Here is a 25,540-nt window from a genome sequence, read left to right on the forward strand (position 1 = left end):
TAAAATAACACGTTAATATGTGGTATTCAGACTTTTTCTGTGTTGTAAAAGTTCAAATTTTGTAAGAAAATCCAGAGAAAAGACGTCTTAAAGGTCTCCAGCATATTTTTTTAATTTATAATGTAACACGTTTGTCACATCTGTCAGCATATGACAGATGTGACAGAATATTAAAAACACCACAGAGCAATTAAAAACAAAACAAAACAATAATGTGCTCTGAAAACGCAACTATATACAGAAAAAGGCAGCCAGTTGGTAAACTGCAATAAAACAAACAGCCAGCGGATTCTGCATAGATGCAATAAAGTTCAAGTAGTAGCAGCAAGAAAGCATGCGCCTCGTCTAAATGCGACACTGTTTATTGATTCCCTCAATGGCGCGGGCACACGTCCATGTCTTCAACGGGGAGCGTGGAGGCGTACTCGGACTCCCAGTCTCTGAGGAACAGCTTCTCTGCTTGGCTCTGCAGAGTCTGCTGGCCCGGTTTAACCGCAGAGCCTGTCTGGTTCACCACCAAGCCCACGCCAGCCGTGAACGCAAAGTAGTTTTCTGACCAGTTGGACGTCCCTGTGAAGAGAAACAGCAGTTTAACAAGCTGGACTGCAGGAGACTCTGGGTGAGAGCTACAGTCTCCATTTATCAAATGCGTTTCTATACTTTCTGTCACACATATACAAGTTTAAAACAATGTGATCAGACAGTTTTTTACTCTTAGATCTGTATGTTGTGACAGAGATTGGATATACCTAATGTGGTCGTTTTAGAAGCTCCGCCCACCTGGTGTTTAAACCGTGGAGGATGGCTTTAAATGGAGAGCAGCTAAAACAATTAGAGGATGAAGCGCTGCACTAAGACTCAATATAAGATGAATGCAAAGCTACTCTTGGAGAGTCCAAGAACAGAAACGGAGCTGAAATTGAGTATAATCGTTCCACTTTACAGACATTACCTACTAAATGTTAAAAGCTGGACACCTTACGCTGTTAAATTTTGCCTTTCACAGTTCAAAGGAGCTAAAAAGTGTTAAAAATGTAGCCAGTGCTGGCAGCATACCTATATAGACCACTCTGTCTGTAACCATGTACTTGGCATGGTTGACTCGTGCAAAGGGAATCTTCTGCTCTGCTGTTGAAGGCACTGTAAAGATTTTCTACAGAACAAACAAAAACGTTGCTTTAGAATCCGCCATGTCATTGATGACTTAAAACGTTTCAGCCATGAAAAGAAAAATCACATCTTCAAACGTACCACGTCAATGTCGCACGTCTGTGGATGCCTCCCGAGCACCTGCAGGGACTGCAGGAAGATGAACATGTCAGGAGAAGAATGCTCCCAGCAGCTGATAAGCAGTCGGACCTGCACGCCTCTGGTGCACGCCACAGCACGCAGGGCAGAGTCGATGGCGGGCCAGAACCTGAGAATGAGAGACCAGGACATACTTTAAAGCTCTACAGCTTCCACAAGACACATCGGCACTGTTGCTGTTTGGTGCAGGCAGGAAGAAGCAGAACGAGCAAATTTCTTCCCCCTGAAATGCTCTCTGAGAGTGAGTCAGGTATTTTAACGTCAACAATCAGCATGTGTGCTTTATTTTGATGAGAGGCTGCTTTGTAAGCCAATCTTGTACCTTTTTAGTAAGTCGACATAACATTTTTTTTTTTAACAGCATAACAGTAATTTCTGTTCGCGTCTTGTATTAAGATTAACTGACTTCAGAATTGCTATTAAATGACATGAACAGTGCAGCTGTGTGAGTGGAGTGTACCTGAGTGGCTCTGTGAACTGAGACAGTGGAAGGAAGTCCATGACAGAGATGTAAACGAATCCCTGAGCGTCGTTGATGACAGACAGAATAGTGGACAGATCGTCAGAGCGGCCACGGGCTGAGATTTGTGGAGGGGCGCTCTGCAGAAAACAGACACAGCAGAAGCAATGATGATCAACAGAGCCAACACAGGAGGAAGAGGAGCCTGTGACAGCCGAGTGATGTCCTTATCTTGAGATTGGAATGGTGCAAAAGCAGTTTCAGACAAACATACAAATGTTGTTGTTTTAGCTTTATACCAAAACATATTCAGGGCATAGTTACATTATCAAGATGGATTTATTTCAGGGCACTAAACCAAAGGAAAAGTCCCAGAGTGCAATTGGTGTTTCTGTGAACCCACAACATGCAGCCAAAGGAGCTCTGGATACAAGAGCTCTATCAGAGACCTCAGGAGTGGTGAAACCTACACTTTTTTACATTCTTACAAAAAAATAGTGCCCTGGTGATTGCAGACTCCTTTTTCATGGTAAAGAAAACCCAAGAGCAGATCAGTCTTGGAGGGCTAAGCATATCATTATCCAAGTCGAACATAAGAGGAATCTTGCAGAGAGTTCAGTACACCATGCAAACCAGCTATCAAAGACAGAAAGGGGAGATTAGACACAAACATCTACAAAAATCTGAACGAGCCGCAGAAATCCTGGCCCAGCATTCTTTGGACAAAGGAAGCTCAGATCAGCCTGCAACCAAAGGACAAAAGAAAAGAAACTGGAAGGGAAGATAAAACCACAGCGAAGGCTTGGAATGGTTTATGATCTGAAGTATGATGGCATGAACAGGGATGGCTTCCAGTGGCACTGGGCCACTAATGTGTATTCATGATGTAAAAGAAGGCAGTTAAAGACACTATCTGTACAGATTTAGAAAAGAACAGCAAATTAAAATAATAATGATCAAAGATGTTGGTTTTCATGTTTCTCTCACTGAATAAAAGACAAACCACAGACAGCAGCTATCTGTCTTTTTTATTTATTCCTGATCAAATGTTAGGATATTCCCATTTGTTCTGTGTTGAGAATAAATCTGTTTGTCATTGAGCATTTAGTATGATGATGTCACATAGACTCATCTGCCTGCGTCTATAAAACAAATAGCAATCGATGCAACACAGTTCCTGTAAAATGACAGCAGAACTCAAAAGGATCCCTCCTGAAAGGATACTTACAGAGAGGTAGACCTGAGCAGGGACCCCATTGAACTTCAGATGCAGGGGCTTCTGGGAACTCGACAGGGCAGAGAGCCGAGCGGGCCAGTACGGAGGCAGGGAACCGTTTTTCGCACCGCCGATGCTCCAATACACCCCAAAGATCCGAAAGGCATCCTGAGCCAGGCAGCTGCAGTCCTCCACTGACAGACCCACCTCCTTCACCTTTGTTCAAGAGAGTCCACAGTCTGCATTAGCTCTGACACAGCACAGCCACCATCAGCACTGTGCTAGTATGCACGATGTGTGGGATCATCCAGGGATTTAATTACTTCTTGTAAAGGGAAATTTATCATTTTCAGGTTTTTAAGCTGGACTCTGTATTTTTATTCATGGACTCTACTAAAGCAGCTTTGGTGCAGCTGCTCTTTTAGGGCCTCTCCCAGTTTACGTCTAACTGGCTGCCCCTCACCAACAGAGGGTTTAAATCAGCAGCTGGGTGGGGCTTCTGTGCCCAGAGACAGAGCTGACCATATTAGAAATCTTTCCTCTCTATGACAGCAAAGAGGAAACAAAAACCATGAGAGTCCTGCACTCTGTGGACACTAATGTACTTAAGCTGGGATGGATCTGTCTCCCTGCTCCACTTAAAAATATTGTGTGGAGACTTCTTACTCAACATTACCCGACTAAAAACGGGGGGATTTGTGAGGATATCCATCTCTTATACAACCTATATATAATAGTTTAGGAGTTTTCCTCTGTTTTCACCATACCTGACTTAGAGAGCGCCAGTCCATGTTAGCACTGCCCACATAGAAGTGCTTTTGGTCAACCACCCACAGCTTGGTGTGGACGATGCCTCCAGTAACAGCTTTGAGGTCCACCTCTCTGACCTCTGCACCTGCAACGGAAAAACAAAATAGCATGGGAAATTAATGCTGAAATTCCTTAAACGTCCTATTCTGAAACACAAACCTGGCATTCTTACCTGTCCCAGCCAAGTCGGCTGTGTCTTGATTCGACTGTTGGGGGGCGTTGACAGCGATCTGGAGCTTTACACCTTTGGATTCAAGTTTCATCAGCTGCTCAAAAACCTTTCTTCCCTGAGAATCATGCGAGGCCATTAACTCAGAGGCTTAAAGCTTTAGGTACAACCACCTGATGTGCCGCATCGTGAGACCCGAGTGTGCAGGTGGTTGTGCTCACCTGAGAGTCTGAGGATTCGTGCGAGCCCAGATCACTGTCCCGCAGTGTGAAATAAAAAGCGGCGATGTGGACCGAGCTGTTGGCTCTGTCCAGCAGGTGCAGCCAGCTGTCTGCGATGCTCTTTCTGGACGAGGGGGAAGACGGGTAGAGACCGACAGGAATGCTTTCCACCAGGTGCACTCTGAACAACAAGGACCACATTCAACAGTACATTAGTTAATCCTGACAGGTGAATATAATATTTCTGACATAAATAACTCAAAGATATCCAGTTGCTGATATCATTTACCGACAGTCAGTGCTACAAGGCTCTGGTAACAATCCAAAGCCCTCCAGCCAGTGCAGCTCCAGCTGAGCCGTGAGCTGGGACACGGACATGGGAAGCCCGTAGTGCCACACGTGGTGAGAGAACCCTCCGAGAAGCAGCAAGGTGGTGCTCAGGAAGCAGAAGAGGGTAAAACTGGGACATCCTGACCTCTGCAGAATGATAAGGGGAGAATTTATACACTCCAACAGGCTACATCACACTCACAGCTTAAGCAAAGCACAGCATACTGTGCTGCATACCAAAGCTGCTACTGCAGGGAGTGGTAGAATTCCTCAGAATTCCTGAATAGGTACACATGTATGTGTATGCCTCAGCTGAGACGATCAAGGAAACAGACACCAGTGGAAGCTCTCAGTCTCAAACAGTGACATAGCTCACCTTGGCTGACTTGGTTGCTTTCATTTTAGTGGGCGTCTTTGGTGCTGCAGCAGCGTCTGAGTCGGGATCTGCTTTTTTCTCTTCGAGCTTTGGGAACTTTGACTGGCTTATGAGCGGTTCACGATCCTCCTTCACTTCGTCTGATATCTCACCAGCCAACTCATCCTCACATTCAGCTTCTGATGAAGATATACTATCCCTCAAACCAGCTGTGTTCAGCAGCTCTGTCTCCCACGGAGGTTCTTCGTCCATTATAGCTTCCACTTGGCTGTCCTCAGGCGCTTGAAAGATCTCTGCAGACTTTTCGGAGTCTCCAGAGGGAGTGAGGAGAATCCTGTCCTTAACTGCAGGGTCGTATGTCTCCGCTGGCTCCTCCCGGGGTATCTTGCTGGGGAAGCTCTCACGTGGCAGATGGGTTGTAGGCCCATCTGGGATGGTTTCTGAGGTTTTGCTCTTGACTTGCTCTGATCTGAGAGCAGGCCTGGGGCTTGCAGTCAGAAGAGGGGAGTGAACAGGTTGGGCAGCAATCAGAGGGCCGTGAGCTGTCGCAAGAGCCACTTCTGTCCTGCTGAATGTAGAAGGAGCCTCGAAGCCAACTTTGGGGGTGCGGATCAATGGCGCGGGGAACGCTGTTTCTCTGACATCAGGCAGCTTGGACTTTGAAGTTTCCAGACTTCCAAGTTTCTCAGGAGGCTGAGCGTGGACTGGAGTATCCTTTCTGGGAACCGGCAGCTCCGTGGTCTGACTGGCTCCAGCGGGTCGCTTCTGGAAAGTTGGGATCCTGGAGACTGGTTTCCCACCTTTGCGGTTCATGTCTTCTTTTTCCTCGAGATCTTTTTTCAAACTCTTTTCGTCAGCTTGGAGACGGTCCAGCACAACACTACAATCCTTCAGATCCTGAGGAAGATGAAATATGTGTTATAAATCTGTGTAATCATGTAGCACACACACATATAAAGCAGCTTCATGGCACACACCAAATGAAACGTAACACCTACGGCTATCTAAAAAGCTAGCAGTGAATCGCTGAGAGACTTTTCCAGTCTTAGTCTTTCTGCTCCCGCTGGCTCCCGTCAACATCAAAGCTCCCACACTGACTAGCTACACCCATTTAAAGCAGCTCTCCTGACTGGTGCGTGGCTGCTGTTGACTTATTAATATTTGTTTACCTGCATGACACAAGCCTTACCGTGGCTACAGCATTGTTTGACCTGATATTCTCATGGCAGTCAGTGCTCAACATTCGCCTTGCTCTGCTCCACCTCTGCCTGCTCATTTTCATAAATACACTGACAGCTCAGCGTTCTAAAAGTGGGCGTGGCCACTCTACAGGTCACATTTTATGGATGCTACATTAACTTGCCAGTAAGATATATAGCAGTGCCCCTTACAAACAAACAAACAAACACTTAGATACGTACCTGCGTTTCCAAACATACTTCATATTACACCTGTCAGCCACGACATTGAAACCCCTGCACTGATTTTAATGGGTCACTTCATTACACTGGGTCATTGCATTAATGTGAATGATACTTTGATACACTGTTGAAAGCCAAGCACATCTGCAAAACGTTCAGGAACAGCCTCCAGACTCCCCAGATCTACACTTCCAGAAAGATCCTCACTTATTAAAGACAATGCCAAACCACATATGCATTCCCGTATAGTAAGTGAGTCCTGGTGCTAAAGTGGCCCCCCCAAACTGTTGAGCACAGAAACAGTAAAACAATCACGCCTGGAAGAACGTTTCATTCTTAAACAAACAGCAATTTGTCTCCTTCCTTTTAACAAAAGAGCTGACGATGCACAAGTGGTAAAGACACGTTTTTAAAATGTGCTGCTGGCATCAGCATCATCATGCATTTTGTTCTGCTTATCCAATTTAGGGTCACAGTTGGGTAGTAGCCGATCCCAACTGTGACAGGGTGAGAGACAAGCTACACCCTGGACTGGTTGCCAGTCTATGGCAAGGCTCACACACAGAGACACAAACACATTTGCACTCATATTCGCAACTACGGCCAATTAACCTCACATGCATGTCCGAGTATCCAGAGAGACCCCAGGCTTCAGCTTTTGGAGATATATTTGAACCCAGCAAGTTTTATGTTTTATAGTTGCCTTTATTTGAATTACAGAAATACTCTAATATTCTGCAATATTCAGTTACTTTAATTTCAACTGTATTCATATAGCGCCAAATCACAGCAACAGTCACCTCAAGGTGCATTATACTGGGGTTTTCTCTACAATAATACAGGGACAACCGCAACAATCAGTTGACCCCCTATGAGCAAGCACTTGGCAACAGTGGGAAAAAAAACTCCCTTTTAACAGGATGAAAATTCCAGCAGACCCAGGCTCAGGGAGGGGCAGCTTCTCTGGTTGGTGGTAAGGGGAAAAAGACGAGACAAAAGGCATGCTGCTGAAGAGAGCCAGATACTAATAATAACTAATGATTAAATGCAGAATGGTTTATAAACACAGGTTGAGTGAAGAAAAAACACTTGGTGCATCGTGGCCTCCAGCAGCTGAGGCCTATTGCAGTGAAACTAAGGGAGGGTTCAGGGTCACCTGATCCAGCCATAACTATTAGCTTTATCAGAGGGAATGTTTTATAGAGTTTTAAGGAACCACAAGAATGCCAGCTGTCTGAGAACAAAGTGCTCTTTTGGGGTGATATGAGATATCTAAGAGAGAGATGAAAATAAATATAAACCAGTACTGATTGTGAGTATTCCATCTTCTGTTTATTACTAAATAAGCAACAGCTCTCTTCTCTGCCAGCAGGGCAAAGGAGGTTAAGACATTTCCGCACTGGCCTGCCAGTATTTCCTGGAAGTGGCTGTATGCAGCTGCAGTGACACAAAGCAGCATGTTTATACTGCAGGGCTGTGCAAATAGGAGCTCTGCCACACCCAGGAGGCCTCACAGGTGGCTCTACTTTGCTGCCCCCCCACCATGCGTGCACAGAACAATACCTGAAAGTGAGAGAAAGAGGGGTGTTTGTAGGTGAATTATAGCCTACCGTCAGATCTGCCTCCTCAGCAGCTTCCTCCTCCAGCTCAGCCTCACGTCTCTCCATCTCCTCCTGGAGCTGAACAAGCTCAGAGTCTGACTCGTCTGACTCCTGACAGGAGATATCGGTGATAACGTTAACGCTAACAAGCGATGGAATAAAGCACTAGTTGCTGTGTGCACTCTGCATTAAGTGTGTTAACCATGTAAGTGACAGAAAAGGGGAAGAAAATAATATGAAAGGCGGGTATTTTTTTGTTATTAACCACATATAAACATCCTAAGCTAGTTTAAAAAAACTTACCATGATTAGAGACCTTTAACTAAGTTTTGGGCTCGCACGCGGAGTTAGCTAAAACAATGCTAGCCGCTTAAGCAAATATTTATTGCGGTAAAAAAAAAACTAAAGCAGTAAAGCTGGAGGACTTAAGAGCAGTACGGCCTCTTTATAATCCTCGCTTAAGTATACTACACGGATTAGCCAACTAACGTCTTCGCCGTTGACGTTAGCCAGCGAGCTACGTGGCCCACGATGAAGTTTGCAGCAGCGGAGGAAGAGGAGGCGGAAAGGAAAGGCTGAGTAATAGAAATCCCCACCTCGTACGTAGCTCTCTCCTGCCTGCGCCTGGAGCTTCTCCTGGGTGTCGGTGTTGACGCCGGTAACTGTACCTCGCCGGGGCGGAGGGACTTTCTGGTTCGCAGTACCATGGGCATCTTGGAGCAGTTTTTTTTTTTTTTTAATAATGCAGCACCTTCGTGACTCGAGGCTTAACGGACGCTGCGGAGCGTGAACAGCGGGCTCGTTCGTCTGCAGTGCCCAGGAGAGCTCAGCGGGACACCCGCTAAAGCTACGATTCAGTTTATTTTTTGGGAAATACTCACATTTATTAAAAACAAATCGTCCTGTAAACAATTTTTAAATTGATTTGAATGCACCTACCTTCACGCCATACGTAAACAATAAATTGAAAAAACCGCGATTTCCTGTCTTCGCTGATTGGCGGATGAAATCAAAACTGTGGCTCCTCCCACAAGTCTTTACTCACGTCACACAATGCGGAAACCAAAAAGGGATTACCGTCGTCGGCTGCACATCCTGGGAGTCCTTGCTCGCGAAAGGTAAGCGCTGTCTTTATTGTTAATAAATTATTGAGGGCGTCTTGCGTGTTTTATGGTTCTAATGAGGAAGCAGACGGCCTCTGACCGCTGGCAGTACCAGCACTTCACATTAGCGCTGGCTCACAGTTACTTTCAGTTAGCCTGGCTGTGGCTGAAGACCCTGAGCGGAACAGCCGGTTGTTTATGCTTTTGTAAAGCTCAAAGGAACCTCAAGAGCATAAAAGCAAATCGATTACATAACGGAAGTGTGACAGAATGTGGCCGATTGTTGCTGTTACTGTGTTATGCTGCTTTAATGCGTCTGGAATTCTGCTGTTATCATTAATAACAACTGTATGACTGATTGAAAATATATAGTTTTGTGGAAATCTGATTCGATTTTTCTATCGAGGTTAGATATTTTATATCACAGTACTACAATTTGAATCAAAGGCTTGGACACTACTGACCACTGACCACACAGACCGCTACTTGGTCTACTGATCTACTTTGCAGTATGTTGTCCTGAGAACCGAGGAAAAAAGAATCTTCCCATTGAACTTTTTTGGTGTTTTTCTGTCTCTTTGAAGCTAAAATAGGCAAGAAAACACATGAGATATTAATGGAAAGCCCAGGATGTCCTCTATTTAGTACACCAGGACTTAGTAGGGTAGCTCAAATAATCAAAAGATGTAGACTAAAAACAAACGTCCATTACAGAGGACATAAATGAATAAGCTAGTTCTCAGGAGGATATATTTATTTATTTCTTTACCACTTTCTACAGTGGTGATAACCTCGTAATGATTTCTGTTACAAGCACAGCAGTTGTAAACGTGCCTGCATGTCACCTGAGGTGAGTGATTTGCAGAGGGCCTGTTATCACATGAGAACGCTGTGTGTGATAACATGTAGCGTTCTCATCATTCTTCTTGATCAAACAGCCCACACAAAAGGCTGGAGGTTTATTTTAGGCCACTGTCCTATTGTGTGAAGGGATATGATCAAGGTACACAGGGGCGACACTGAGGATAGGTCCTCTGATCACATTGGTGTTATCAAGATTGTTTTTTCCTCATCTTCTAACCTCTTGTTTTTTCATTCAGGTCTCATGTAATCCCTTCTGACAGAGAAGATAAGCTTAGGTTCTCTAATGATGATGATGATGATGACAATGCCAGCTATTTAATCACGTCAGTAGTCCAATGGAAGGCCCAGTTACAGCCACCCCTCCTCCCAACTCCTCCGATTCGCCATCCCCGGCCCCCCTGCGTCCTGCTGTCACCCCCTCGGTCCAGCTTAGCTTTACCATCCTCTACACCACTTTGTATGCCGGGCTCTTTGTGGTGGTGTACGTGCAGCTGTGGCTCCTCTACATCTACGGACACAAGCGATGGAGCTACCAGAGCGGCTTCCTGTACCTCTGTCTGCTGTGGGCTGCCCTTCGCACCACCTTGTTCTCTTTTTACTTCCATGACGCCCTGCAAGCCAACCACCTCCCCGTTGCAGTGTTCTGGCTCCTCTACTGCTTCCCCGTGTGTCTGCAGTTTTTCACTCTCAGCCTCATTAACCTGTACTTCACTCAGGTAAGGTTGAAGGGATGGGGACGGGGAAGCCTTCTTAAAAATCTTGTGTCATTTAGAAAATGTTGCTCAGAATGTAAAAAGGGTTGCTCTGGTACAGCTATGGTGATAAAAGCACAAATAAAACTAGTCAGAGGAAAACACAAGAGCCCCTTACAGTGGATCATCTGTCCTGAGCTACAGCGCCACACTTTTATTCTTGGTCTTTACACAATTCACAATTCAAAATAACCACTGTTCATTTTATACTGGAGCCTGGTGCAGCCGTTCAAGTCATGATGTTGTACCTCCTTTCCCTTTCACACATCTTCCTTCTGATTGATTGTGTTAAAAAAAAGGCTAACAGCTCTCGTGACTATTATGCTCGTGCCACAGACTTCAAAGAAGTATAACAGGACTGACTACTCGGCTGTGTTGCCTGCAGTTCTGCCCCCAACAGATTGTAATCGAGCCTGTTGTGTTTTGAGCAGGATGCATTCTTTGTGCCTTTATGTTTATGTGTGTGTCTTTGTGTCTTTGTGCAGGTGTTAGTGAAAGTGAGAGAAGTGGACAGAGGGCTGTAAGTTTTACATCATTTTCCTGTTTTTAAATCTAGAAAAGCGCCTCGTTACGTTATTGTTATGAGCCCTAATCGTCCCGATTGGGCCTCTGTGTGTTCCTCAGGTGGGGAGCAAGGTGTTTGTATGGTGTGCTGAGCGCCATCTTCTTCTGCGTCAACGTGGTGTGCGCTGCACTCGGGGAACGAACCAGCGATGGCGAGAGGGGAGAGCGCACCTGGAATCTAGTCCTGGTTCGAGTTGTGGTCAACGACTTGCTCTTCATCCTGGAAGCAGTGCTGCTGGCCTCCACGCTGTTGCTCCTGACCCGACACTCGCGGTCCGCCAGCATCCACCTGATCAGCAGGGTGTGTTCAACGTTGTTCCCCAAAGAGAAAAATAGGGATATGCTAATCTTGCACTCACTATTGACTCCATTGCACAGGAGTTTATGTTCAACGAACGATGCATCTGCAGCTCAGATGTGTCTAGACAAGCTAGCTGTTTAAGAAAGGAAATCTCATGGTATCTACTCAAAGTAGGTCAGTATCAACATCAAACATGAAGAAGTGGTATTGAGCCAGCCCTGATGAACCGAGCCAAGTTTAACAGCAGCACACGCATGATTAAACTCATGTTTAGTCCTGAGCTGCTTGGAAAAACAGTGTGTCATGTCTCCAGTCTGAGAAGATCACTGGGCTGACATCACTTTGACATCATCGGGGTTATCTCAGCTTGAGCTGCTACACTACATATCTCCAACAGATCGTTTTAGGTGTTGCGTTAAAGGCTCCTTTTTAGCTACACAAAAGACATTTCCTCAGGTGAGAGGTGAGATGTCTTCACGAGAGCCTACAAAGAAGTCCAGTAACCTTCAACTCAAGAGCTTAAAACTACCAGAACCTGGATCACGGACAACCTGCACCGATGTCTGAAACAGATCTGTGTAATAAGAACTGAGATGCATTATGGGAACTGTAGGATCCAGCATTACTTAAGTGGTATAATGGATGAAAGCAATGTTGAGCATAGCCAGAAAAAAATGTGATGCTGGACACAGAAAAGTCAGGATACTACCATGAAAAGCGATGGGGATGTCTGTATTTTGACAGTACTCCAGGCTAACTTTGTTTTTCTTTTTTTTTAAACCTGACCAGGGGACCACAGTGTGGCGAACAGCAGCACTGGGAGCAGCAGTGATCTTCCTGTTTGCCAGCAGAGCCTGCTACAACCTGACCGTCCTCTTTCTGTCCCAGAAGTATCGGGTGGAGTCCTTTAACTATGATTGGTACAATGTCTCTGACCAGGTAAGGATCCAGTACCAAAGCCTTCATGCCTGGCTAACAACTTTGGACAATTAAAGAGCACTTTCTGCACTTCTTGTTTTAAGGCGGACTTGGAGAGTGAACTTGGCGACAGGGACTACCTGGTCTTTGGTGCCATCCTCTTCATCTGGGAGCTGCTTCCAACTGGCCTCCTCATCCTTATCTTCAGAGTTCGCCGGCCTGCTCAAGAGGTAAAACTAGTGGATGTGAAAGTAATGTACCGAACTAAAAATCTACTAATGACACCTGAGACTGTATTAAATACAATTATTTACTGCTTTATTACTCAAAAACATGAATATTTTAAATTTATTCAGTTTTTTTATATAGTGCAAAATCACAACAGCAGTCGCCTCAAGATGCTTTATATTGGAAGGTAAAGACCCTACAGTAATATAGAGAAATCATATGACCCCCCTGTGAGCAAGAACTTGGCAACAGTGGGAAGGAAAAACTCCCTTTTAACAGGAAGAAACCTCTGGTAGGACCAGGCTCAGAGTGGCAGCCATCTGCCGCGACCAGTTGGGTTCAAAAGTGGGAGACAGAACAGAAGACACACTGTGGAAGAGATCCAGAGATTAATTATAACTGATGCTCTTCCTCCCATTCTACTTTTAAGTATCCCAGAACCCACAAGTAAGCCCGCAGACTGAGAGCGAAGTGCTCTAATGGGGTGATATGGTACACTGAGGTTTTTAAGATAACATAGGGCCCGATTATTCAAGACCTTGTTTGTAGGGAGAAGGATTTTTAATTTGAAACATTATTTCGTCTCATTCTCACAGAACAGCATCATGGCCATCAACAACAGGGTCCTGCCTCGGCCGTACTTCTTTGACGACCCTCAAGGCAGCGATGAGGACATACCTGCTCCATGGGCCAATGGTTCAAATTCAAACATAAGGTACAAGAACCACAAAATCTGATACACCCAGGTCATTACCTTAAAGCTGATCACAGGGTTTCAGGAGTGTGAGAAGAGCTCTAATCTTCTCCTTTTCTTGCTTTTTCCTCCACAGCTGGTACGGATCAGAGACCGCGCCGCTCCTATTTGCCAACAATCCTCCGGACCAGAACCACCAGCACCACACTCTGTATTCCACTCCTCAGAACTGACCCCCCCTGTTTCCTTGATGACATTTATCTCAAAGACAAGCCACTCTCTCTCCTAGACACACTCACAGCCAGTAGTCCCTCACTGTGTGAGCAAATTTGCACTGAAAAGTCTCAGGAAATCATCACCAAACAGTGAATATGCACCTTCTATTTTTCTAAAGAGACTATATTTTAAAAATTCTTCCTCATTTAGAGGGAACAAACTATGTAGAGACAGATCAAACTGACTTAAACTGGCCAGTACTGCTCTCTCATGAAGGTCATAACTGAGCTATAGCCACAGGTTGACTTCACACACATGCCATTGTTCAATTTTGGAGAGACCTTGCCATTTCTAAAGAAAAAAATGGCACACGGGGCCTCATTTGCATTCCTGTCGGTGTGATGTCGATGCTAAGTTCAGTGAAGTTAAACAGTGACTTTTTTTTACAGGCTCACATGTGATCGTTTGTATTGTAGACTGACTGTTTTTTTGGTGTTTGCAGCTAAGTACTGTTTTAAGACCAGGGATGTCCTTGACCTGTACACTACTGCTGCTGGTATAGTTTTCTTTTTTTTAAAGGCCAGTGTTTGCTCCCATGTCTGTAAAAAGTTGCATTGTTTAAATATTTCTAAGTTGATTGAGGTCCTTATTGGATCTCTGTCTAAGTTTAACTTATTTTATAACTGTGGGTCTACCTGAAATTGGAGCTGGACATCAAACGCGACTCGCCCTTTGTGACTTTTATGCAAAAAAACTTCCTCATAATCGGTCACTCACCTGTGGTTTGGACTTATTCACGTGACAGGTATGTACTGTCCATGTTACGGACCAATAACAACATCAGAATAAACCTGCTGGGCATGTTGCTGAGCAGAAAATATATGTGGTAGAAATTCTGTATCTACACTGGTGCTGTTATGCATTTTAACCCTATTACTGTGAAGGGTATGTGACCCACTCTTTGAAATTCAGGATTCTTTTTGTCTTTTATGTAATTGTTGACTGATAAAAAAAGAATAATCTAAAAAGACTCACTGTGTCATGTGCATTACTTAATGCTTCAGTGTAAGGGTCCGCAACTGCTTTGGGATTTTCATCACAAATATCAAGTGCACATAAGTCTGAAAACATGACCAACACCTAACTAAAGATTCATGTTAAATAATGCTTCCATTAATTATGTGGATGAATACTGACCATGGATTGTATGAAAAAAAGAGTTTGGAAAGTGGAGTCAGCATTAGTGTTTTAACCTGCATTCTTTTTAATGGCCAGCAGGGGGCGATGACAATGGCTGTCAAAAAAGACATTCTGAAGTCTTTGGAAAATGGCCCTCTGATCATTTTTGGGCTCAGTGACTAGTTTCAGCTAATAGACTAAAACATGAAATTAATTTAGTAAAGTATTGGTCCTAATAGGAGAGGTGGATGGATCAATCCAAATATCTATACTGTTAATACCAGTGGTGATATTTTTATTGGATTGATATTAGCACAATAGGATCAGAACCTTAAGTAATGTCAGTGACATGTGTCATCATGGCTAACAGGTTGCTTTATTAAATTTTTTATAATCTTATTCCCTTAATAAATGGAACCATCCGACCTGCACCGGAGCAGTCTGGGTTTGCAATGATGCAGATGTTTCCCAGTACAAAGTAAAACGAGGGTTAACCCCATATTTATCTGGATAAGCCAAAATTCTGCTTCATAGTGCAGGCCTCTGGTTTCAAAGCACCGAGATGTGAAACCAAACGCTTCGTAACAGCACCTTACAAGCTGACATGTGATAGTACAGCAGCTATGTCCATCTTTTGTATACAGTCTGTGGCTAACATCTATAGATAATGCCTGGACACAATACCAGTGTTGTTTAACTGTCAGTCACTGTTATATTGTACAAGATGGGAAAAGAATAAATGCCTCACAAGAGTTTGCAGTTTTACAACACATCAACTGCACATAAAGGACAAGTGAACCTTAAGATGCAGTGCTGACATCTGAGTTTTCCCTGAATGATTCTGGCTAATGCCCGACTGTCAGATACCAGAAACACGAAAACATTTTAGCCTGACTGAACTCAACATTAAAAGAAATGTTGTACAGTAGTTCTGTCAATCTTTATTACTTAAGTGTAGCAAATGAGAGACACTGGAATCAAATGCTAAAGGTGCTCACTCATAAAGACGTGATGTCATTTAGATCAGCAGTAAGTTTTAATTAAACACCCCAATCTCTAGCTCAGAGGCAACAATGACGCACTTAAACAGAAACCCTGAAGAGAGATGCTCACACTCACTGAGCTTCATTGTAACAATTCCACCTCTATGACAACAGTTTGCAAACAACTTCTGTACCACTGCAATTTCAGTCCGTTTATTCTGCATTATGTACAGATCATCCTATTAAAACTCTTTATACAGTATGTACACATTCAAATAAATCAGTATGTTACAGTGTCTGCAGTGGTAACGTGTTGAGAATGCAGGAAACAGAAGAATGATGCATGTTAGATGAAAAGACAGCAGAGGAAGCTGATTGGTTTCCTTTGATTTGAATTCACTGGATTGTTTGATGATCCATGTCCTCTGTAACACATCGATGAGGCGAGCGGGACCTAATGTCAAATGAATTAAAATAGGAAGTTCAAGCATAGACGTCACTGACAGTAAAACTACCAAACACAAACCCAGCACGGCCTCTCCCACACCGATCAACCATAACTGGGTTTGAAAGGACATTTCTTCTCTGTCTCATTAAGCTGACAAACGCCTGCAGTACTACTACTGCAGCAGTCCTTGATGATGTAAATCGAAACAAACAAAAAGCAGGTGCTATTGCTTTCTGACGCGGAAACAGTCCACAAGCATTTTCTGACGGTCCAGCTCGACACAGTTAGAAACCTGAACCTGTGGAAGAAAGCTAATGGAGAACCAAAGCAACCGAACACCAGCTCAGAGTTCCTGTTGGTCCAGAGTGATATGTCTGAGTCGGGACAAGTGGATCAGTTGTCTGGAGGAGGAGAGGGAGGCGATGACGACGATGACGGTGTTGTCTCTAGCTTACGAAGGCGGCGGCGTCTCAGCTCAGCAGCATTTGGCTCTCCATCCTCTCCGTCCTCCACTCCTTCGTCCATCTTCTCTTTTCTTTCAGTGCCCGAAGCAACAGAAGTGGACTCAGGGGACTGAGAGGAAACCGTTGCTCCGTTCACCTGATCGGCTGGAAACAGAATCGTCATGGTTACTGAACTTCTCTCCACTGTTAAATCCTATGAAAAATAACAAGACTTGAAAGGCGATAAGCAGTTACTTACAGAGGTCCCTCTCTGTGCTGGGACTCTCTGTGTTACTGCCAGCTGTGGAAGATGAGGCAGTGTGATTCGTCCCGCTGGCTTCTCCAGTGCTGCCAGCCCGAGGAGGACTGTGGAGAAATTGGCAGAGGCACAAACGGTCAAACAAGCAATAAGCTCAAAATTCTATGTAGAAAACAGCATAGAGGACCAAACCTGGCACATCACTGTATCTCTTAGAAGCACTGAACTGAGTTAAATAGTTACAGATTCCTCATATCTAATCAAAAGTAAGAATCTATCCATTACGTGAGCGTTGCGACGGTGCTGAGGTAGTGGTGGATGTTGAGCATGGCAGCGTCTAGCAAGGTGTGGATGTTTTGAAGACACTGGAGTCGGGCCTCGAGGCCCCGCCGACCCTCTGCCTCCAGCTCCCTCAGCTCCTCTTCTGACAGCCGGGACAAGGAGGGAGGGGGAGGAGGCATCGAGGAGACTGTAGGAGAGAGAAGACAAAATAAACTGAACTGTAACAGCACTGACACGCTAACAAACACGCTTAACCAAGAGCTGCCAGAGCTTTGGGACACATTTGCAGACACTCAGTTAAATTCAAGATGTTCCTACAGCCGTCGTGGCCAAAACGTTTTGAGAATGACACAAACATTGGTTTTCACAAGACCTCTACAATTCGCCCTGGCATGCTGTCAATCAAATTCTGGGCCAAAAACTGACTGATGGCAACCCATTGTTTCATAATCAGTGTTTGGAGTTTATCACAATTTTTGTTTTATTTGTCCACCCGCCTCTTGAGGATTGACGACAAGTCCTCAATTGGATTAAGGCCTGGGAAGTTTCCTGGCCATGGACCCAAAATTTCAATGTTTTGTTCCCCCAGCCTCTTAGTTATTACTTTGGCCTTATGACACCGTTTGCCATCATCCTGGAAAAGGCATTGAGCCCACTTCCTTGGGTGAGAAGCAGCCCCACAGATGAATTGTCTCAGGATGCTTTACTGTTGGCATGAGACAGTAAAGCGGACAATCCTTTTTCCAGATGCCCCAAACAATCGGAAAGGGGCTTCATCAGAGAAAATGACTTTACCCCAGTCCTCAGCAGTCCACTCGCTGTACTTTTTGCAGAATATCAGTTTGTCCCTAATGGTTATTTTGGAGAAAAGTGGCTTCTTCGATGCCCTTCTTCTTCGCCAGGCCATCCTCCAAGTCTTCACCTCACTGTGTGTGCAGATGCACTTGCCTGCTGCCATTCCTGAGCAAACTCAGCACTGGTGGCACCCCCGATCCTGCAGCTGGATCATCTTTAGGAGACGTTCTGGCACTTGCTGGACTTTCTTGGGCGCCCTGAAGCCTTCATCACAACAGCTGAACCTCTTTCCTTGAAGTCCTTGATGTTCCAATAAATGGTTGATTTAGGTGTGATCTTAGTAGCAACAGCATCCTTGCCTGTGAAGCCCTTTTTATGCACCACAATGATGGCTGCATGTGTTACCTTGCAGGTGACCATGGTTAACAGGAAGAACAAAAATTTCAAGCATCATGCTGCTTTAACACATCCAGTCTCCTACTCTGATTCAATCATGATGACACAAAGATCTCCAGCCTTGTGCTCACCAACATTCTCACCTGAGTTAAGAAGATTATTGAAATGATCCCAGCAGGTCCTTTTATGGCAGTGGTGAAATGCAGTGGAAATGGATTTTTTTAAGTTCATTTTCATGGCAAAGGACTTTGGCCTTCATCTGATCACTCTTCATAACATTCTGGAGTATATGCAAATTGCCATCATAAAAACTGAAGCAGCAAACTTTGTGAAAACTAATGAAAACTTGTGAAAACTCGTTTATCCTTTAACTTGAAGTTAAGAATGGTCATGAAAACTCTAATGCTTCACACAAAACTGCCACAATCCAAATACATCTTTGAAAAGACAAAACAGTCAGGCTATGAGAGGTCTGACAGCACCGAGGCACCTTGGTGTGACAAATGAACCAACCTACCAAAGGTTTAGATCATAAGGAACAGAAAAGATGCATTTGTGCAGAAAAAAAGTCACTCATACAGATATTATCATCACCAGTATCCTTGAACAGCCTGCTCAGGCAAAAACTCTAAATGTGAATTTAAGGATAGACCACAATATTTGGACAACTGCTAACACTTACCAAAGGGAGGAGGTGGTGGCATGGGGAGCCATGGTGCAGCAGGGAAGGGAGGAGGGGGGAAAGAGAATGGGAAGCCTGGCACTGCTGATCCTGGAGCTGCTGCTGTAGTAGCAGAATCTGCAGTAGATGTTGTGGGCTGGGTGGTGCCTGAAGGGTAAAAAACAAAAGCAACAAAAGTCCAATCACTCAGACGCGTCTCTTTCATTTTACATTCAGGAGCTACAGGAGGCGTCCTTACTAGCTGTCTGAGTGGACTCTGTGCTGCTTTGTGGAGCATCAGTAGCACCTGGAGCTGGAGCTGGAGGTACAGCTGCTCCAGCAGGAGGAAGCACTGCAGGGAAGGGACCCCAGAAGGGGAAGATGCCGGGAGGAAACCCTGGTAACATGCCTAGAGCCACTGGAGAAAATACAAGGACAAAAGAACACAGTTAAATTCTCACATAGTGGAATATTCCTATCGCATAAGCTGCTTTAAAACCACGTTCCCACTTCAGTTTACTTTTATCCAGTGGCTGCTTTCAAGCTGGGAGAACCCACATTACTGATGCTCTGCAGTGTAATGTGGGTGACCTTCATGTGCCACTGAAAGCAACACAAACACGGGGTTGCGGTCACCTGGTCTTGTTTTTACTCTCACCATTAGGTGGTTGGCCTGCGGGGGCGTTTGCAGGGGCGTTGGCGGGGGCTGCCGGGGCTGGAGGCGGAGCTTGGGCTGGAGCCGGAGTCTGGTTGTTATTCGTAGCACGGAGTACGTCCATGCGGCAGGTGGGACAGGTCTGCTGTCTCTGGAACCAAGAGCGCAGGCAGCTGGAAGGAGGACAGAACAAAAACACAAACCTTTCAAACACAAAGTCATGTTCAGTCTGCCACACTCACTCCTTTTCTGTTTAAACGCAGGTCCTGTGTTTAATGCTGACCACCTCTGACATGTAACTGTTTGTTTTTCTTTGCAGGCTACAATCTTTCCTTGCTGATTCAGACCTTTTACCACAGAACTTACCTGGAGTGAAAAATGTGATTGCAAGGCAACTTCTTGGCTCCAGTCACCATTTCTTCTCGACAGATGATGCAGACGTTGTCTGAGGCCTGCAGATCTTCAGGAGTAGCGTCGGGGTATCTGATCACAGACAGAAGAGACAGGCGGACGTGAACAACGTTTCTGGCCAGAGGACACATTAGTCACTCCATTATTTTGGGCCTTGATTTCACATCTACAAACCAGACGTGTACATACAGTGTATTCATGTTGCGGATGGCTCTCCGGGACATTACAGCATCTGTTACAGCTTTTTTGAACTGCCTGCACGATACAAGAAAAGAGAAGCATTAATCAGAACATATTCAGTGGTATACAAAAGAGTCTCATTATATAAAATGTCATTTTAATTAAGGACAAAGCATCTGTCTCCTCTATTAGTTAATTTACTTATCTAGTCAGTTACTAGTTTTCTAATTGGTTTAGATAAAGATTTGAAAGTAACTGCTATTGTTGGACTCTACTTGGACAGCTTTGCATGATTCACAGTTTAAAATAATGCTTATTTATCTTATACTGGGCTTTGGTGCTGCCCCTCAGATAGATGCTTCTCCCTGACTCTGGTTTTGCCCGAGGTTTCTTCCTGTTAAAAGGGAGTTTTTCATTCCCACTGTCACCGAGTGCTTGCTCAAAGGGGGTCATTTGATTGTTGGGGTTTTCTCTGTATTACTATAGGGTCTTTACTTTGCAATATAAAGCATCTTGAGGCGACTGCTGTTGTGATTTGATGCCTTATTGAACTGAAATGAAAAAGCGCTCCCGTCCTTTCACAGCAGCTTTCTTCTCAACTGCCCCTCACAGGCAGGACTTTGGAACAGCAGGTGGGTGGGGCTGCTGTGAGCACACCCTCTACCCTGATCTGGACACTAAATGACAACGACACAAGAGAAGGAAAAAACCCTCTTTTTTGCTCTAAATGACTCCAGAATCAAAACCATATTTAACAAATTAGAATGTTATACAAATATGACATAAAATAAAAGCATCATAGGTCCTTTTAAATAAGAATTTTTTTCTTTTCTCAGCAATCATCTTCGTTGAACACTAAGGGGAAATTACACTTTGTCTCCACTCTAATAATTATTAGCACTGTAGTCAGTTTAAAGGCAAAGGTGCCAACAGGTATACAACTGGCTTTATTTCATTCATTCAAAAGGCTGAAATTAACATTGACAAGTCCTTGCAGTCCCATTTTTACAAAGATAACAGGACTAATGAAACTCAAGCAGGAATTCTGTCATGATAACTTTGCTTTCTAGTTTCTCTTTCTCCACATTTCCACTGCCTCTCTGGTGCTGCTCTTTTTCCCGGTAGCACAAAAACTTAAATGTTTTCCAATGAATTTAAACATAATTGGAGCTTTGAAGCCTAAGCTTTTTGCTCAGGGACACTTGGTGACACAGTCGTCCTTATTTGAAATTTTGGGCATGTTTAAAACAAATTTTGTCTAACGTAAAAGTATATTTTCTGTAATTCAATAACTGTGTCTCATGTGTTTTAAATGACTAAATGAAAATCCTCATAAACTGAACTGTGTATAAAGCCCAACAGCACAGACCAATGTTAAAAACATCATGAAGATTCTGATCATAAGTAGTAAAGGAATCGCTCACCTCATAGCCAAATACATGGGCCGGATGGCAAACAGAGGGAAGGTGTGCACCTTTATCATGATGGTCATGAAGGCAATGTACAGGAACACTTTGACCACACCTGGAATAAAGATGTCAGATAACATTTAAGAACACCTGCCACCACAATCCCAGAACAATTTCAGCATTTCATACTTTGAACCCCAACTGAATACAGCACCTGTGAAGAGGTCTGTGTAGAGCATATAGACAGCCTTGTTATCCCAGGGGTTCTCACTCTGCAGGTCAATAGTATGCAGAAGATACTTGATAAAGGTTGTCAGGACCATGGTCAGCAGGATGGCATACTGAGAAAACAAATGCAAACATTTGTTTCGGTTGTTATGTGCACGTATCAACTGATAAGATCCATCATTTCTATCACGGGCCAGCAGAAGGAAAGAGTGAGAGGTTCACAGCAACTGGTTCAAATCCAAAGAGTGCAAAAGCACCTCAGATGTAAAGCAGACTCATTTCACAGCAACCATTATGACACAGAGAAAAAAACACTAATTCCATTTATTAAAGCTCTGATACTTAATTGAACAGAATGTTTTTAATGTCAGTATAATACCTGTGTTTACCTACTATTTCATATCAAAAATGGCTGCTGTGAAGAAAAATATAAGGAAATGAGTTTCAAACAGCCAAAGACGTGTCAAGCTAGCTTATTGTTTGCATGTACAACAGTTTCAATTCAGCTTCAGCTCACGACAAACCTCAAATCCAAACACAAGCTGGACCGAAGCGCCTCGGGTAATGATGCTGTGACAGGCATGGTTGACAAACAGGAAGTCCATGACACCCAACAGTCCCATGAGAGCTGCAGAAAGTAAAGGAGCACATATCAGTATTTTTCTAACCAGTTTCTCAGCTCAAAGTTTGCATGCAGACGGTTGGAAGTCTAAACAAAAATGATATTGCAAAACTTGAATATTTGTTGGATTTGATTAAGGAAACCTATCACGCTGACAGAGCTACAAACTGTCCGCTGTTCACTTACAACAGTTTGTAACGACAAATAATTTATTAGCTTATACATATTCCCTTATTCCTAAAGACTTCCACTTTGCAATGATGCCACTTGCAGTTAAATTCACTTATTAATATCAAGGCATCCTATTACAACACCAAGACTAAGGCAGACTGCATGGCATAAAGAGGTGGTCAGAGTAAATAAAGGTTTTCTGAGCCAAAAGCTCAGATACTAGAGGTTGATGAAAATTTATTCATTCAATTAGACAGTTTTTCCCCTGCTCTTGACTCTGCATGATGTCACAGAGAGGAGAAATCCCTACAGTCATCTGAGGCACAAAACTCTGGCTAACTGTGGTTGTGACACACAGCAACTCTAACCAGCCAATAAGAAAGCTGAATTAGGGATGAGGGGAAGGGAGCTCAATAGTTCGTTTGAGCACTAAAGCATCATGAAGCTCAGTATATGATCAATTTTCTTTATGTTATACTTTAATATAATCTGAGACTAAATACATGGACGTGGAAATAAACACAACAGGTTCTTTTGTAACAGACCAGCTTCCCTTGCAGTGTTCAGGAAACCGCTGTGGCTTGTTACTGTTATCCACTCTAATGTTCTGGCCTTACAAATAAACCGGAGCAGGTGGCCTCTAGTGCAAGTAGAAAAATTTGCATATAGTTTCACTTAGCTAAAGGTTTATGAGTTGAATTGCTGGAAGAGACAGAGTTGCCCAAAAGGAGAAATGAAAGACAAAAGGAAAGCCGGCACAGAAGTGAGGTATGAATGATATTCCACTGTGCTGATGTCTACTTACATAAAACCCTCAAGTGAAAAACCCATGATATGTTGGGACTCCGCTCCATCTGACAGAAAAAGGATTGAAAAGACCCGTTAGGACATACAAAGCTAAATACACTCAAATGCTACATAAGATTCAGAGTATCACATGAATCTGTATGCTTTACATTCTGCAACTAACGGCTCTTTTTGAAATGGCAATTTTAATATAGTTACAAGTCATCTAATTTACAACATGCTAAAGGCTCTTTATGTTTAATTTCTAATAAAATGATCAGTTATAAAATCTCCAATAACAATGACATCTCTGCTCCACACCCTTAACCACACACCATCTGTTCCACCCAGTGCCCCACACTTCCTTTCTACCTTTGAGCAATGTCCTGTACACAAATGCAGTGGAGTGTGTTTTATGTGCATTGTGTGAGACAAGGAAGCGCTTTCTCATTCATCACTCACAAAGTCCACCCGGTCCTCAGCCAGCCAGTGGAAGCACTTAAGGAAGAGCAGGAGGGTAAAGAGGGCGACGAAGCGAGGAGAGAAATCATCCCTGAACACAGTGAAAGCCAGGCACGTCTCGGTCACGGCGTACCATGAGCGTTCGATGAGATGCTGGGGGTAGCCAGGAAAGAATGTGCAAATGCATATGAACAAAAGAATCTCAGCAGTATTATTAAGACCGTGCAATAAATTCTAAATTAAATATGTCACGATGAATCAACTGAACATAAAAGATATCTCTACCTCCATTTCTGCAGCTCTCAACTGACCAAAAAAGACCTTCCTCATAAACTTTCCCAGCAGAAACACCAGCACAAATGCCTGGATGTACAACACCTGATACCAGGAGAGAAAGGAAATTTTAAAGGATTTATGGAAAAAAAGAAAACAAAACATGGAACATTTGACTTCATTTCCAATCTTACCGCCATGCTGGGACTGCTCTTGGTGAGGTAAACTACAGTCGGGTAAAACTGGTGTTTGAGTAAATAGGCATGTGCCACAACGGCCCCAGTCAACGCCAGACTGGTGACAGTCACTAAGGCTGCTCGCACCATTTTGGCCTCGGATGCTGTGGAGGGGAAACAGATGGAGAAGGAATGGAAGAACAGGTTAATGCTTGTGAAAGTTGACAAATACACTAAAGCAGAACGCAAATAAAAGTGATATGCTTGGGGGGAGGGGCGTCTTTGTGCCATGTTCATTTTACTTAGATAACGACTTTTAAAATAAAATGTATTAGATAGAGTTTATGAGGGTATATGGTCAAAAGGTTTCGGCATTCATAGTGAAATATAGCTGTGCTGTTAAAAAAAAAACATACAGAAACGTTTTATATTTAAACATCAGTGATGCTTCCTTTTGAAGTTTTGGAGCTCACTATTACAATTATCAGAAATAACTTATAGTAAAGCTAGTTAAACAACAGCTACACTCCCTCTACTGAAAAATCAAACAAAACCACGTATACAGATGCTAAGTAGCTTACAGTTTTTAATGCTAATGGGCCAATGAAGTCTGAAAGCCGACTGACCTGACAGCTTTTCAAGAAATATTAAATGCTAAGACCACAAATATAAAGAAGCTACACATTATCCAAATACCCGAAGATACAATTGTCTGGGTTAATAATGTTATCTGCTCCACAGACTAACTGTCAAACAGTTAACTGTGTTAGTTAGCCAGTTTTAGCTAGCGTTAGCCAGCTAGCTGCTACCGTTGCAGCTGTCACTACTCTGCGGGACTCACCTACTCGATGTCTGTGGTAGACTTTCTCCTTAGTTCCTTTGTCGGATGTATCCCTGCCTGCTAGAACTGTATATTATCAGCAACTACTCCATTTCAGCTCTTTCACAACACCCTCCCTGTAATATTTATTATCCTCACCCCTTTTTGCCTGTATACGTGTTTATCTTTGGCTTGCTCACTAGAAGCCACCTCACATCCGGTTGGTAAAATTATTTTGACGCAAGAGTAATTTGTGTGTCTCACGACATGCTTGTGTTCTTATGTCCGGTAATCGCTATAAAAAGCAGATAGAGGGACGCTTAATTTACAGTATTTGTTTGACCCTTAT

The 25,540-nt window shown here is 43.8% G+C and overlaps 3 protein-coding genes across 6 annotated transcripts; 1 reads left to right on the forward strand and 2 right to left on the reverse strand.

Moving 5' to 3' along the window:
• Positions 1 to 89: 89 nt before the first annotated feature.
• On the reverse strand, positions 90 to 8,901 carry pld7 (phospholipase D family, member 7). Of its 3 annotated transcripts, XM_039615397.1 has the most exons (13): positions 8,852 to 8,901; positions 8,509 to 8,759; positions 7,922 to 8,023; positions 4,891 to 5,787; positions 4,474 to 4,661; positions 4,185 to 4,365; positions 3,967 to 4,081; positions 3,752 to 3,879; positions 2,997 to 3,200; positions 1,769 to 1,908; positions 1,252 to 1,417; positions 1,057 to 1,153; positions 90 to 570 (listed from the first exon to the last, which is right to left on the reverse strand). In XM_039615397.1, exons 2-13 carry the CDS (start codon positions 8,623 to 8,625, stop codon positions 374 to 376), a joined length of 2,532 nt encoding a protein of 843 aa, XP_039471331.1. In that variant the 5' UTR covers positions 8,626 to 8,759; positions 8,852 to 8,901; the 3' UTR covers positions 90 to 373. The 3 variants fall into 3 exon arrangements, with proteins under 3 accessions (XP_039471331.1, XP_031605693.2, XP_031605694.2); XM_031749833.2 differs by lacking the exon at positions 8,852 to 8,901 and having other exon boundaries at positions 8,509 to 8,848; XM_031749834.2 differs by lacking the exons at positions 8,509 to 8,759; positions 8,852 to 8,901 and adding an exon at positions 8,216 to 8,471.
• A 1-nt stretch (position 8,902) lies between these two features.
• Positions 8,903 to 14,576, forward strand: gpr137 (G protein-coupled receptor 137). Its single transcript, XM_031749866.2, has 8 exons — positions 8,903 to 9,030; positions 10,116 to 10,595; positions 11,117 to 11,151; positions 11,256 to 11,496; positions 12,286 to 12,435; positions 12,519 to 12,644; positions 13,239 to 13,357; positions 13,473 to 14,576. Exons 2-8 carry the CDS (start codon positions 10,215 to 10,217, stop codon positions 13,567 to 13,569), a joined length of 1,149 nt encoding a protein of 382 aa, XP_031605726.1. The 5' UTR covers positions 8,903 to 9,030; positions 10,116 to 10,214; the 3' UTR covers positions 13,570 to 14,576.
• A 1,167-nt stretch (positions 14,577 to 15,743) lies between these two features.
• syvn1 (synovial apoptosis inhibitor 1, synoviolin) lies at positions 15,744 to 25,481 on the reverse strand. Of its 2 annotated transcripts, none has more exons than XM_031749838.2 (16): positions 25,217 to 25,481; positions 24,390 to 24,535; positions 24,208 to 24,300; positions 23,923 to 24,075; positions 23,480 to 23,528; positions 22,406 to 22,509; positions 21,868 to 21,994; positions 21,669 to 21,768; positions 20,254 to 20,319; positions 20,020 to 20,136; positions 19,657 to 19,826; positions 19,258 to 19,416; positions 19,020 to 19,166; positions 17,150 to 17,333; positions 16,865 to 16,971; positions 15,744 to 16,770 (listed from the first exon to the last, which is right to left on the reverse strand). In XM_031749838.2, exons 2-16 carry the CDS (start codon positions 24,519 to 24,521, stop codon positions 16,556 to 16,558), a joined length of 1,923 nt encoding a protein of 640 aa, XP_031605698.1. In that variant the 5' UTR covers positions 24,522 to 24,535; positions 25,217 to 25,481; the 3' UTR covers positions 15,744 to 16,555. The 2 variants fall into 2 exon arrangements, with proteins under 2 accessions (XP_031605698.1, XP_031605697.1); XM_031749837.2 differs by having other exon boundaries at positions 25,213 to 25,479.
• Between the last annotated feature and the right edge of the window lie 59 nt (positions 25,482 to 25,540).

Source organism: Oreochromis aureus, linkage group 2 (assembly GCF_013358895.1).
Source record: "Oreochromis aureus strain Israel breed Guangdong linkage group 2, ZZ_aureus, whole genome shotgun sequence".
NCBI lineage: Eukaryota > Metazoa > Chordata > Actinopteri > Cichliformes > Cichlidae > Oreochromis > Oreochromis aureus.

Excerpts from the sequence above, each read along its gene's own strand:
- pld7 (XM_039615397.1), bottom strand. The coding sequence starts at position 8,625 with ATGCCCATGGTACTGCGAACCAGAAAGTCCCTCCGCCCCGGCGAGGTA. Across the intron at positions 5,788-7,921 it reads CTGAGGAGGCAGATCTGACG|GATCTGAAGGATTGTAGTGT; the intron begins GTAGGCTATAAT and ends CATCTTCCTCAG. Across the intron at positions 3,201-3,751 it reads ACTGGCGCTCTCTAAGTCAG|GTGAAGGAGGTGGGTCTGTC; the intron begins GTATGGTGAAAA and ends TCTTGAACAAAG.
- gpr137 (XM_031749866.2), top strand. The coding sequence starts at position 10,215 with ATGGAAGGCCCAGTTACAGCCACCCCTCCTCCCAACTCCTCCGATTCG. Across the intron at positions 11,152-11,255 it reads AGAGAAGTGGACAGAGGGCT|GTGGGGAGCAAGGTGTTTGT; the intron begins GTAAGTTTTACA and ends TGTGTTCCTCAG. Across the intron at positions 13,358-13,472 it reads GGTTCAAATTCAAACATAAG|CTGGTACGGATCAGAGACCG; the intron begins GTACAAGAACCA and ends TTTCCTCCACAG.
- syvn1 (XM_031749838.2), bottom strand. The coding sequence starts at position 24,521 with ATGGTGCGAGCAGCCTTAGTGACTGTCACCAGTCTGGCGTTGACTGGG. Across the intron at positions 24,301-24,389 it reads AGAGCAGTCCCAGCATGGCG|GTGTTGTACATCCAGGCATT; the intron begins GTAAGATTGGAA and ends TCCTGGTATCAG. Across the intron at positions 22,510-23,479 it reads TTTTCACTTGAGGGTTTTAT|CTCTCATGGGACTGTTGGGT; the intron begins GTAAGTAGACAT and ends TACTTTCTGCAG.